The 14,373-nt window shown below is 40.4% G+C and overlaps 1 protein-coding gene across 2 annotated transcripts in view; it reads left to right on the forward strand.

The window, feature by feature from the left end:
- Nucleotides 1-1,459: 1,459 nt before the first annotated feature.
- The window catches only part of ARMC1 (armadillo repeat containing 1), a 33,982-nt gene continuing 21,068 nt past the window's right edge, over nucleotides 1,460-14,373 (forward strand). Inside the window, exons 1-3 of one of the 2 annotated variants that reach the window (XM_054285290.1) lie at nucleotides 1,460-1,624; nucleotides 4,106-4,309; nucleotides 8,357-8,448. In XM_054285290.1, the coding sequence (XP_054141265.1) occupies nucleotides 4,118-4,309; nucleotides 8,357-8,448 (284 nt within the window). In that variant the 5' untranslated portion in view covers nucleotides 1,460-1,624; nucleotides 4,106-4,117. The remainder of the gene's footprint in view (nucleotides 1,625-4,105; nucleotides 4,310-8,356; nucleotides 8,449-14,373) is intronic. The other variant, XM_054285289.1, reaches the window with a different exon arrangement.

Raw genomic sequence — 14,373 nt, forward strand, 5'->3', positions numbered from 1 at the left:
CGCCAATAGGGGCGGGACACCGGGAGCTCAGCCAGGCCGGATGCTCTGGTCATGCTGCCTCGTGGGGGTCGGTGTCGTCCCCCCGGCAGGCAGTGAACGGGATAGAGGACACGGCTTCCGGCTGTGCCGGGCGAGGTTTAGGCTGCCCTGTGGGGGTTGATCTCGTCCCCTGGCAATTAGCGAACGGGATAAAGGACACGGCTTCAGGCTGTGCCAGCGGAGGTTCAGGCTGCCCTATGTGGGTAGGTCTCATCCCTCACGCAATTAGCGGACGGGATAAAGGACACGGCTTCAGGCTGTGCCGGGGGAGGTTCAGGTTGGACGTCAGGAGGAATTTGTTCACAAAACGGGTGATTAAACGTTGCTATGGGCTGCCCTTGGAGGCAGTGGAGTCACCGTGCCAAGAGGTGTTGAAGAAAGGCTGGATGTGGCACTCAGTGCCCCGGTCCAGGTGACAGGGTGATGCTCGGCCACAGGTCGGGCTCGATGGCCTCACAGGTCCTTTCCAGCCTCGCTGATTCCCTCATTCTGAGGCGGTGGGGAAGGGCAGCGGCCCTGCCCTGTCACCGCCGGGGCAGCGCTACCGTGTCCGCCTCGTGTGGTGCCTGCGAGGCTGCTGTGGCTCCTCCACAGCCCCGGCCGCGGCTGCAGGCAGCCTGGGGCTCCCTGAGGTGCGGCTGTCGGCTGCGGCACCGCCGGTGGCTCCTGGGCTGGCTGTGTCCCATAAAACTTTGTGGAAAGGAGGGCCGGGACCCCTGTGGAACCAAGCGGGACGGCGGGGTCGCTGTGGGGCAGAGGCGTGATAAAGGGGAGCTCAGAGTTTCTTCGGGCTGAATTGATTTAAGCATTACTTAGCAGGTGGTTTCAGCTTTAGAAACTACTGAGAACTTTACCTCAAGCACTTTAAAATAAGTTGTGAGGGTCATGTGGAGGAACGAGGAAACAGAAAACCTTTGCCTTTATGTGGACCCAAACCATCGTAAAGGATCAATATGCAGCACCTGGTGCTTTTAGAGGTTTTTTCAGCCTTAACCATGCCTTGATTCGATATGAAACTAAATCTAATTTCGGTATCTCGTGGTATGGGGAACACCCATTTCGGGTTTCGAAGCAGGAGATGGGCATACTCTGTCCCTACGGCATCAGGTGTGGTTCACACTACATTGTTTTACAATACACGGTACACTTTATTTGAGCAGTAAATCCAACTTCTCGTGGTAACCGTCTTTGGAGAAAAAAAAAGAATAAATCCAAAACAAATGAAAGTGCGCGAGGAGCGTGTTTCACAAAAAAATCCAAAAACAATGGCCTGCAAAAAAAAAAAATCTAACCAAATGGACAAAGCCTCGGACTACACCTCCCGGCCTGCCCCGCGCCCCTCCCAGGAACAAAGAGCTCCTCGATTGGCGGGGGCCCGCCCTCGGTAGGCGCCAATCGCGCCGCGCAGTGTGGCGCGGTGCGGGGTCAGAGCGGGCTTCGGTGGGTGGTGCAGCCGCTCTCGTTCCGGTGCTCAGCCCGCGGTTCCTCCCGAGCCTCTTCCCGTGCTCCGCAGGCCGCCCCGCCCCGCGGGACATGGGGGCGCGGAGCTGAGCTGCGAGTCCGCCCGGGGACGGCTTCTGCGACGGTACGGCCCTGCCGGGGAGGGGGACAGGCCGCGCCGGGAAGGGCCGTGAGGGGGCGGCGTGTGCGGCCGAGATCCCCCGGATCTGCTGCCGGATCCATCCCGGAGCTCCTGCTGCCCGGTGCCTGCGGGGCTGGGGCTCCGCCGACCGCGGGGCCTGCGAGCGGAGTCCCGGGGCCTGGTTCCCGGCGGGCTGAGGCCTCGGGCGCCTGCGGAGGGCTGGCGGCGGAGCTGTGCGGGTTCCTGGCCAGGGCCGCCCCGGCGGGAGCACAAAGCGGGGGGAGAGCGACAGACAGACAGACAGACGGGGCTGTGGTGCCTGGGTCAGGCTTTGGTCTCAGAGCTATGAGAGGAGACAGGAGCAGGCATCTGGCTCGCTGCTCTGCCAGGCTCCTGAATTATAGATACCTTATTATAACTTTTAAGACCGCCTATTTATTTTAATTAAAAAACTCCGGGAAGTGGGCGACGGCGTGAGTTGTAGTGGAATTGATTGTTGCAGGTCATTCAGACGGGTGAGGATTTCAGAGTTGTCTCCGGAGTTGGGGCTTAGGAGAGATCGAGAAGGGTCTGAGAATAAGAGAATCACGTAATAGTTTGGGTTGGAAGAGCCCTGGAAGAGCATCTGGTTGTAACCCCCTACCCTGGGCAGGGGCACCTTCCACTCAAGCAGCTTGCTCAGAGCTCCATCCAAGCTGGCCTTGAGCACTTCTAGGGATGAGACATCCACAACTTCTCTGGGCAGCCTGTTCCAATGCATCACCACCCTTACAGCAATTTATTCCAGTGTTTAATCCCAACCTGCCCCCCTTCAGGTTAAAGACATTACCCCTTGTCCCATCACTGTATGCCTTTGTAAAATGTCCCTCTCCATCTTTCTTGTAGCTCCCTTCAGATGAGTGTAGCCTAATGGAATAGGTGGGGGTAAAACTTGGTTTTGTGGGTGGGTTTTTCAGAGGGTTAGAAGGAAAAAGGCAAAAGGTGATCAGGAATAGGAATGATATGGTGCTTGGGACACAGACTTGGAAGTCAGAGACTTTGATTAGCATCAGCTCTGCTCCTGACTTGATTTCTAAGTCTTGAATAATAAGTTCCTTTGTGTACTATGGAAAACAGTTAATAATACTAAACAGAGCTGCTTTGGCTTTGTTTGGTGGTTTTGTTTGCTGAGTTTTTGTTTTGTTTTTTTATATTAGAGTTTTTTCCTTTGGAAACACAAACTTTTATTGGTTGAGCTACTGTATCTCCCAGTTGATATCTTTTTGATTTCTGGTAGTCCAGAGAAATAGTCTGGAGACTAATCATTGGCCTGTACTTTTCACTCTAGCACTCTCCTGAAGTGAGAAACATTGACTTAGAGGTTAGCAGCATTTTTCCCTGTGAAAATTTCAGAAATGATCATAATCTAAATGCATGTTTAGGTGCATTGTTTTTGATGAGTGTGATAAATTTATGTTCCTCAGAGGCCAACCTTCAGTGAAGAAAAACTATTTAATGTTGGCAAATGATGTTAAAAGAATGTGATGGCTTAAAAATTGTATTTGTTCTTTGTTTTGGGGGACAGTGAGTGATTTAACAAATTAACAATATGCATTCACTCCCACTTTTGTGCCTTAAGTTACTTGGCTGAGGTGGTACTGGCAATAACCAGGACTACAGTTAGCATTTAGGAGTTTCTGAGGCACAAAGAAACTTTTTTTTGCACCAAGATTTTAGCATTTTCTTTGAGCAAACTTATGCTTTTGTTGCCTGTGAAGTAGTTATTATTAAACAACTTTGCAATCTGATACTCACTAACACGTGTCTCCTTTGAAATTGATCTGGTGGTTTGGACTTCGACTGCAGCAAGGCGTGACCTGCTTGCTCTCTTTTTATCGAGGGATTCTTGTGAAAAGGGGAAAAAACAGCTCAAACCCAGCCTCCAAAGCCCTTTCTGCCTTTGAATGTATGGCATTGCATTAGTTATTTGATATGTGGATGAAGAATAAAGCTTAATGTTCACTCTTCTTGATGCACTGTTAATATTTTGGTGACTTTTGTGGTTCATTTTTTGTAAAATTCTTTGATTGCCGAAGCTGCTCTGAAAATACTTTGGTTCTGCACCCTTGCACAGAAGTATGTTTATGGACTTCTAGGGTGGCTTGTGAGAAGACTGGATTTATTGAAAACATTTTTCACTAATGTAAGGAGAAAAAAACTAACACATAATACTCCCATAAAGATTGACTAGTCTGAAATGACATACAGGAAACAAATAAATACCTTGTTATCCAAATATATCTGTTCTCTGCATAGGAAGTGTAGATTTCCAGTTTATAAATTTCAGGACCCATATCCTTATCAATTCCATCCACCTTCCATGAATTCTAGTCCTTGGTTTTTTTTACCTTTTTCTTTAGAGCAAATCATTGCCTTTGTGCTTTTTTTGTCTCTGTTTTAATTGATGATAAATGTTGTGGTAGTAGTAATAATTTTTTTTTCCAGCAGGTATTTTGTATGAATGGTGCAGAAAAGATGAATTCTGCTATGAGTGAGGAGCCTGATGCACTGTCTGTGGTTAACCAGCTCCGAGATCTAGCAGCTGATCCGTTGAACAGACGGGCCATTGTTCAGGATCAAGGATGCCTGCCAGGTCTCATTCTCTTTTTGGACCATCCCAACCCTCAGGTTGTTCATTCAGCTTTACTAGTAAGTATTCTGCAGATAAATTTCCATGTTGGTCGGGAATTTTTAAACTTCGTTCAGTAAGTTGTTTAAACAAGCAATTTACAAATGAAACTGTTTAAACAAGTGAAAATGTGAAAATTAGTGCCTGGTTTTATATTATGTTGATACTCATTACGTGTGGTGTTTTTTTTTTTTAAGCATGTATTTCAAAAATGACACGTTGTTCCAGGGATTTTTTTTTAAAGATAATAATTTACTTTGCATTTTTTCCTAATACAGCTATTTCACTTTTTGTGTGGAGGGAGGTAAGGACCCTTAAATCTCTTTTTTAAGATGAAGCCATAGAGTTTGGTAAATATGGACAGTGACTTGATACTCCCTTTATAAAAATCAAAATCCAGTCATAGGGTAACTTAGGTTAGAAACAACCTGCCAAGGCAAAGTAGTCCAATCCCATGCCCAAATTAGGTGCACTCAGATCACAACTCATGGTTGTGTTCACTTGATCTTCAACACCTTGAAGAATGAAAATTCCATAACTTCTCTGGTACACTCTTCCAGCATTTGAACAGCCTCATGGTATTAAAAACAAACAAACCAACCCAAAACCTATCAGTATCTAATACAGTTTGTTCCAGCTTTTGCCTGTTTCTTCAAATTCTAAATCATAAATGCTGAAGTCCTGATTTCTTACCCTGAATTGTAATATTAGCTTAAAAATGTATTTCTTGCTTAGAAATGGGAGAAACAAAAGTCAGAATTTAATAATTTTAAGAGTTGGATTGGAATTCTAAGATTTTAAGTTACTGAAGTTTATGTGGTGCTCCTTTTTTTTTCAATTATATCATTATTTAATTGTAAAGAATATGAAAGAGCAAAGAGCTCTGGCTTTTACCTGTGTACATGGCAGGTGTACATTATTCTTTGTATCACTGGGACCTATCTGTACCATAATTCTTTGGTTTTCATTTGTGTTGCTTTCATAGTGGATATTAGTGGACTTCTTGAAATTACTTTAGTGACTGATTTCTTTTGTGTTTGGGGAGGGGGGTCCCATAAGGAAACTTGTGTCCTGCTAATTGTTTTTTAGGTTAGCCTTGCCATAGCATTTGGCAGACTAGTTTTCTTCGGTAGGAGAACGTAGATTTGAGTTTACTGTTCTTGGAAACGTGTTGCATTGATTTTCTTCCCAGTGTAGTTTCCTTAGGCTGTGATCTTAAAAGGAGTTCTTGTTTGGAAGAACTGTCCCACTGTCTTTTTCCTTCCTTTGTTGTGTTGGGCTGTGTATTCTCGCTGCCTGCTTGGGATTTGCAAATCAGTCTCTTGATCATGTTACAAAAACTAGTTCTGCATAAAAGAACTGGTTTTGTCAAGAGTGATGAGCACTAACCCAGTTTGCAGTGTGGTTCCAGAGCCCCTGACAGTACTCAAGTTGTGTTGAAGGGAAATCTCCTTGGGTGAGGATGGGAGGCAGATGGGTTATCCCATGGATGATAACCCCCAGTTAGAGTGGATTGACAATCAGGATTTAGAGACCAGGATGTGGCTGCCATGAGAAATGGATCAGTTTACTGTGGATACAAGTTCTGGTCTGCTACTCAGACTCCTTGTGTTAATGACTTCTTGAACTGCTTAGTTTCTGAAGGTTTAAATGTCTTTGCTGACAACTTTTTAGCCTTCATGTTTTATATTTTTCCATTCTGAAAAGTCTTTTTGTTTTTTTAGTCATCCTGTTGGTCAAAAAGTGCTTCCATTTGAATGGGAATAGTTAAAAGTAATGCTCTTCCATTAAATGTGTACCTAATAAAAGGATGTGCAGTACTGAGTTTAAATTTCTTCTTGTACTGCTCAGAAATTCCTATACTTGAAATTCTAATAATCTGTAATCTGTATGAATCATAATAGTTCCATATATAACTTTTTTGATGTGTTGTAGAACTTTTCAGGGAGGGTGATTTTTTTTGTATGAAGAATTGATATGTATGTTCAGTATATTTCTATTTCTGGTTTTCTCTAGTCTTGATTTCAGAAATTCTTTATGATATACTTCAAATGTTAGAATTTTTAAATGATATAAATTTAAAAAATCAGAAGTAACACAGGTAATACTATTTTTTCCCCTCTGAAATTTGGACTAAAGTTTTTTGAAATAGGACCCTGAAGTTAAGGAACTATTTAAAATTTCACATCAAAACCATCAAAGATGCCTTTTTATCAAGACTGGCAGCAGTGTATTTTATGTTAAACTATGCAGGTAGTCCTGTTCATTATGTTGAACTTACTTGATGAACTCACCTATGTGAGCCTTACAGCTAACCCAGGTGAGTGTTTAGCTGAACAGAAGCTGAGCCAAAGTTCATACCAATAACTTCCCCTATGCTTTCAGTATACTGGATTTAATAAGTGTAAATGATCTCACTTCTTTGAAGGGATACCTTTGTATCTCCTGTGGAAGGCAGGAGGGATGGGAACTTCCTAGTGTTGAAAAGTTGGGTCAATTAAGTTGGACTCATGATTTATTTGAGCTGTGACTCAAAAAGTTAGCAGTTCAGAGAATAGGTTGTTCTTTGTCCAGCTGAGTTGCACCCTTATTAAATTGCTAGAATAAAAATAAGAAACTTGTTACACTGGCAAGGATATGTTTCATAGCATGCAAGTTACTTGAGAGATATCATTTAGGTATTTCCCCATAGTTGAAAAGTACAATAATAAATGTATATACAACATTTATAAGCTGCAACTATTGATACTGGTCCTCATCAGGAAATAACAAAAATCACATCTCAGGTTCTTACCGTGCCAGACAGCAGCCAGAGTTTCTTGAAAGGCAATAAAACAATCTTGAGAATTTTACCTGATATGTGCAGAGGATGACTTGGAAAAAGCAAGCCCTTTTGATAAGTCCTCTATTTCTGAGGGGATTAAGGAGCATGTTATTTTTAAAGCTGTTACTGTGCAGTGTAGCTACTACATGGCTATATATAAAGAGTTGGTGTGCTTCTAAACCTTGTGTCACAAACCCCATTTTATAAATCACTGTATTTGTGTATTGCAGGATTTTTCAAGTGCAGTTCTTGTACCTACATCAGTAAAACACCTTTGGAGTTTCCTTCTAAGAAAACTTTCTCAGCACAAGCAATAGAGAGATGTCTCATGAAAAGAAGGACTGACATTGTAATTGGAAGAGTGTTATGTTAGGAGGATCATGTGAATATGTAGTTACCAACTGAGGTCAACAGTGTAAAACTGTGCAAAGAGCCTACCTTGAAAGTCCAGTAAACAAAACCTTGAGCAACAAATAAGTGGAATTTCCCAGTTTAGGTCACAGTAAGCTAAGAAGCTTGCTGCTGCTGGTGTTCTTATTCCTGTATGGAATTATGGAGTTGCAATTAGTCTTCAAAAGTTTATACATATTTTAGACCTCCTTTTGTGGACAGTAGGAACTTGGTAGTGGTGAGATTTCTATTTCTAGTACTGGGAGAGCCCACAAAATTGATGGAAATTATACTGGAAACATTATGTATAAAAATTACTTTAGATCTCAGATCACATAATTGTTTACTGGAAGGGACTTCTGGAAGTCATTCACTTCAGTTTCCTGTTTGATTTGGGACTGTCACCAGCACTCAATCAGGTCAGTTGTAGCTTTGTCTCGTTCATTCTGCAGTTCCACTAGGTCGTCTGTTCCGGTGTTGTGCTACCTTCAGAGGAAAAAAAGCATTTTATTATACCTGATTTGAGCTTCCCAAGCTACAGTTTGTGGCTGTTCCCCTTTGTCTGCTGCTGTAGAGGAAAGTTGGGCTCGACGATCTTTGTAAAGGCTTCTTGCATAGCTGTAGACAGCTGTTAAATTGTCCCTTAGGCTCTCAGCCCTTTCTCATAGATTAGATACTCTGTGCTTTCTCTGTATTTATAAAAATAAAGTATTTTTTAATGTTCATAGTAGGTGATAATTCTTTCTCTCCCTACTAGACCTGCCTCTGTGACTGTTTGCAGATGTGCACTAGCAGGAAGGACTGGTGATGTGCTGGATGTGTTGCTGATCTGCTGTGCTCCTCTTTCTTTCAGGCTCTCCGCTATTTGGCTGAGTGCCGTGTCAACAGAGAAAAGATGAAAAGTGAATTGGGTATGATGCTCAGCTTACAGAATGTAATACAAAAGTAAGTAAGTTTACAATGGAATGTTGGATCCAAACAGTGTAAACATATAGTTGTGGTACAAAGTGTAAGTTGGCCTGAATTTGTATACTAAGTTTCTGATATTGCCTTCTTGGAATTATGTGGCGGCAATTAAAGATTTTTATTTTATGTTATTTTGAATATTGTGAAATATTAATTTGCAGGTCATTTGCCAAGCAACAAATTTTCTTTGCCTGGTTACAAGATAACAAATTTTGTCCCTTTCCTTCAGGTTCTCTTGTAATCCTTCCTATCATTGTATAAGGTTGCCTTGCAGTAGTGCAGTTAAAGAAATTGCTTGGCATCTGCCACATTTATTCTTTGAACCCCACCCTTGGGTAGGGAATTTGTTTCATTGTATTTCTGGAGGTAAGTATCTGCAGCTCTGTGTTGAGAGAACATCTTGCAGGTGGAGTAGAAATTAATGAGGTTTATGGTGGTCTCTGATATCTTTGTATGAGGTGTCAGATGGGTTGTGTCTCTTAAAATTTGTGATTGTTGGATTTTCTCAAGGTTTCTAACTGCTGAGTCTTGAGTACTGGAAGATCTCTGTACATGCACACTGGAGATGATGCACTTAATCATCAGAAATTTATGTGATTAATTGAGGTGAATCACTATTCAAAAGAAACCCCAACAGCCTCCTTCAAAGATTATTCTGTCATAGCAGAAATTAACTTCCCATCAAACTATCTGAAAGTGATTATTTTACACAGAGTTTGGTAGTGCTCTGTTGGAGCTCTGGACTTTGGAGATGTGAGGAGCTGTTCCATGGGGGTGGAGAAAAGTCATGTTGCTGCATTGAGATGCCTCAGATGATGTTTAAAACAATTATTTCAAATAGGGTAAAACAGAAGTGGAATTGTTTATTAAATATTTAGGTAGAAAAGTTTTGAGTGTTTTAATATGTTAGTTGAACCTCTGTGCTGTAGATGTACGAGTTTCTTTTAGGAAAAACACAAGGCTAGACTTTGCTAGTTCCTTCATCCCACAGCCCTGCCAGTTTTGGTGGTGTGTCCTGTTATCATAGAATGTTAGGGGGTTGGAATGGACCCTAAGGATCATCTAATCCCTACCCACTAGACCAAGTTGCTCAAGGCCTTATCCAACCTGGATTAGAACACTGCCAGGGTTGGGGCACCCACAGCCTCCCTGGGCAGCCTGTTCCAGTGCCTAACCACCCTCACTGTAAATAGTGTCTCCCTAATATCTAACCTCTATCAATTTGTACCTATTGCACCGTGTCCCATTGCTGCAGTTCCTGATGAAGAGTCCTTCTCTGGCTTCCCAGTAGGCCCTGTCAAAAACTGTAAGGTTACAATGAGGTTTCCCCCCACAGCCCCAACTTCTTCACCCTGGCTTTGTAAGGGAGGTGCTCCAGTCCTCTTACCAACTTTGTTGCTCTCCTCTGGACTTGCTCCAACATTTTTGTGTCCTTATATTGAGGATACTGAAACTGTGCTCAGCATTTTGGGTGGGGTCTCATGAAAGCAGAGTAGAGGGGGGAATCACCTCCTTCAGCCTGCTGACCACACTGCTTTTGATGCTGCCCAGGATTCGGGATTATTATTGGATATTACAGATTATTGTTGTATTTCCCTCTGTCTGACACTCCTTGTCTAGATGTGTGAACCTGAAGGAAGAGAAATTATGATTTTTACTCAAGTTCTGTGGGATCTAGGAAATATTACTACTGTTTATCTTTAAGTATTTCAATAATTGTGCTAAAGCTGAAGATGATAGGCTATTGGCATGGAATTCAGCATTCTGCCTGAGTATCATCTTGTGATTCACCACTTATGCAAAACACAAGGATTTAAAACATGTCTTAAGAAGAAAAATGAACAAAGTTACTAAAATTTGGAAGAGATGTGTCAATTTTTAAAAAATAATGTAATAATTATAACTTTTGAAATGATAGGTGTTTTAATATGATATATGGAGAGAAAAATGGAATTAAGTCTTAAGATATTCACCTTTTCTAAGGAAAAATGGAATTAAGTCTTAAGATATTCACCTTTTCTAAGGACAGGCATAATTAAGTGAAATATACAGGAGTCTTTGCTACTTTAATAATAACAATAAGACCTGAAACATTTAGGTAATAACAGAAGCATGTGTTCCAAAAGAACTTACTTTTAGTATGAATTACGTGTCTATTTGGAGTGCAGAGACATTCTGTTAAAGTTGAGAGGGGAATGGCAGTTCATTATCAGTCTCTGTAGCTTGCAAATATTACTTGGGAAACATTAAAGAATTTTATGGAAATCTCTTCAACGACATTTTTTTCTAGGTTTCAGTTTCAAGGGCCAAAAGAGCGAAGTTCAGATATGTGCAGAAAATGAGAGATCAGTCAGTGAAAACTGGAAATCTTGTAGGTGTTTCTTTTTTTTTTTTTTTTCTAGAAAGCTCTTTGGCAACAGTAAGAACATACATTGGATTTGTGTGCTTGTAACATTTGGAAAGTGTGATATCATGAAAATTTAAATACATAGCATCTTCAACCACAAGACTTTGTCATGTGCTTGTCAGGATTTTAGGTTTTCATGTTGACAGGAAATGCTGAAGTTTTTTGTACTGCCTGCATAAATATGGGGAAAGATGGAAGAAAACTGGTGAGAAGATAAATGTAGACTCCTTTTTATCACAATAAGGTTTTGGGGTTTTTTGTTAGAAAGTGTGTAGAGCAGAAAACAAGGTCTCTGCTGTCTTTGATTTGCTTTACAAAATGCAGGTTCTAGCTTTTAATTGATTTCAGTTTACCAGAAGATGATGTAGTCTGTTGAACTGAAACTAGACATTAATGGATGCTTTGGTCAAAATTACTTCATGCTCTTCTGTTCCCATGTACTTTCCAAAATCTGTATATTTACCTCATTGTTCTATCTAAAATATTTTTTTACTATTTTCAGAATTTAATTTGGGATTCAGATTTTTTTGTAATGTGGTACAAAAATGCAGATAAATGATACAAAAAAGATAGGAACTTCAGAATTCTGCTTTTCCTGTTTTTGTTTCTTTCTTTCAAGTGAGATAGAACCCAGCATCTTTTGGACCAGAAGTTGTAGTCACTGCTTTTAGCTCCTGACAGATGATGCACATCCTGTCATCTGAATAGTTCCTTTTCACCAAGGATTTTTCAACTCTCACTGTCCATTTTCTCACTTAACTAAATAATATTCAGTGGCTTTCCCTGTTCAGTGCTGATTTATGACAAACTGTATTCTGCCACTGATATAGCTGTGGTGTGTCTTCTCAAGCAATGAAATGGAGCGCAGGCAAATCACAAACTGAATAGTTGTCATATTTCAAACTTAAGTTTATGTTCAGCAGTGCTGAACTGATGCTGTGCTAGGAAGTGGAGGTGTTTTAGCATTCCAGTTCTCTTTTGCTTTCAGTTATGCAGATCCTGAAATTTGAGGGCTTTTCTCATCATGTGTCTTTTTATAAGCCTTGAAGGTTTCTGTGTTAGAGACCTGAAGTTCAGATATGGAATTTTTTCTCATAGCCTGAGTGCAGCTTACAAGTCTAACAGATCTTTAGATGGTCAATGCCATCAACTGGAAAGTGGTTGGAATTGGTTTTCTACTGTTGGCAAATTTTAGTAGTACATGGGAGCCTTAGGCACCAGCCCTAACCCTTCCATTTTCAACAACATAGAAAAAGGCTATGCCACTTAATTAAACTATCATGATGGCAAAATACTGTTTCTTTCATGAACACTACTGAGGATGAGAGCTGAAATTGAGTGCCACCTGTTTATCCAACCATAGAATCATAGAATGGTCTGGGTTGGAAGGGACCTTAAAGATCATGTAGTTCCAACCTCCTGCCTTGGGCAGGGACACCTTCCACTCATCCAGGTTGCTCAGAGCTCCATCCAAGCTCCATCCACAGCTTCTCTGGGCAGCCTGTGCCAATGCCTCACCACCCTCACAGTGAAGAATTTCTCCTGTCCTGGGGACCTCAGTGGTAAGTGGTAAATTGCACTGCATCATGAACAATGAGTAGGAAATATTTGGGACATCTGAGTTTGACAGTTCTTTGAAGTACCTTCATGTCTCCTTCTGTGGCTTATCAATCCTCTGGTGTTATCTGATCAACTTTTTGCTGTTTTGCTTATTCTAAGTGTTAAAGCTGTGAAAATCATGTTGCTGCTCAAAACTGATATCTGGCTGACTCCTTAGTTGATACTACACTTAAGGAACAAACAATAGGTTTCAGGTTCACTGTGACTGATTTTCAAGGCATATGAACACTAGATTTTTCTAACAGAAGAGTAACAAATTTTAAATGTAGATCCTGGAAGCTACAGAAGAAGTATGGAATGTCAGCTCTGAGGAGTACAGAATGAAAATTTGATGGCAGCTAGATATTTTTATGTTTAGGATTTGTTTTCTGACTGAACTTTATTTGGAACACATGACTTTCTAAGCTTCTTCATGTGAAAGACTTTATATGCTTTCATATTTTCTAGGACATATGAAGAGCTGTTTCAGCTTTCATGGAATACTTCAAAACATTTTTCAAGTATAAAAATTTCTGGTTCCCTGTTCTTTACTTGCTGCTTTTTTCTTTAGCAAGGGAGATTTTTCTTTTGTTCACCTGCATCTGCTTATTTTTAAGTGAAACTTGAGAGATAGCAGACCTTTAAAATATCTACCTGGAGATTTCCAAATTTCTCTTTTTTTTTTTTATGGCTGATACTACAAAAATGTTACACTCTCTTGTTATGTGTCCATGCAGAAGTGTTTGCATAAATAGGTAAAAAAAGAGAGAAGAGATTGAAGCTCTTTGAATACTGGTATTTCACTGTATTCCAGCAGTCATCAGAGTAATTTAATATTGAAAACTGGTTTAGTTGCTGGCTTTATGAATTGTGTAGAGGACTTAATGTGTCCATATGGACTTTCTAAAATGTTATTAGCAGCTTCTAGAATTGAAATTAATTAGGATTTATTGCCTGCAAGGAAATACACTAATTTGTGTTCAGAGTGAAAGTGTCTTTTGATGGACAATAAAGGTCAAAGTTCATAATTTTTCATAATCTTTATGAGCAGCATAATGGTACTGTTTCAGTATAACTAGTATGTATTTAAAAAAAAAACACTGATGAAGAGTCAATGTACTAAATAGCTCTTATTATGGAATGGCAAATTACTGAGAGTAAAATTCCAATTACTTAGCTAAAAGAGCTTTTCAAGATAGTCTTCCTTTGCCAGGTTGTCAGATTTAACAAGCTGAACTAAATCCAGTGCATTAATCAGCTCTTCCAATTTATTACTTGCCTAAGAAGATTAGGGCAATTAATATGTGTTTAATTAGAGTCCCTTGCAGATCTGGTAAAATACATGCAGTCTATAATTGCTGACTTCTTACTCAATTTTAATTTTTGGTAGTCTTAATTACCTGCACTTTTTGAAAATTTAATTATTCATTGAAACCAGCAAAGTTTAAATTTATGATATCTGACAAAGAAAAAAGGCAAAAGCCAAGTATTTCAGATAGTATTTGTTGAAATTAAAATGGTAGGTGTGTTGCATCACAACAGTTTTATAATTTTTTTGTTGTGTGGCATACTATGTTTTCTTCTTTGTGAGAGGATGAATGGTTGGAGAAAGACAGGGCAAAGGCCATATATTAATTAGGAAGTAGGCAAACTATGTATATAAAGGGATATCTGATGATTAAAGGCAAGTTGCCATATAGCTTCAAGATAATACTTTGTGAGAAATTACAGTTAAAAACCTCTAAATTTCTTACATTTAATGCATTGATGTTATTAAGTGGAATGCTTAAATTCTGATCTGCAAAAGAGAAGGAAACAGCTTTTTATAGACTGTAGAGATTTTATTTTTCTCTGCCTGAATCACTTAGTAATGCTGTTTTTGTAATCCTTGGCATGTG

Source organism: Melozone crissalis, unplaced genomic scaffold, assembly GCF_028551555.1.
Source record: "Melozone crissalis strain CALT ecotype California unplaced genomic scaffold, PUWL_Pcris_2 ptg000042l_1, whole genome shotgun sequence".
Taxonomy (NCBI): Eukaryota; Metazoa; Chordata; class Aves; order Passeriformes; family Passerellidae; genus Melozone; species Melozone crissalis.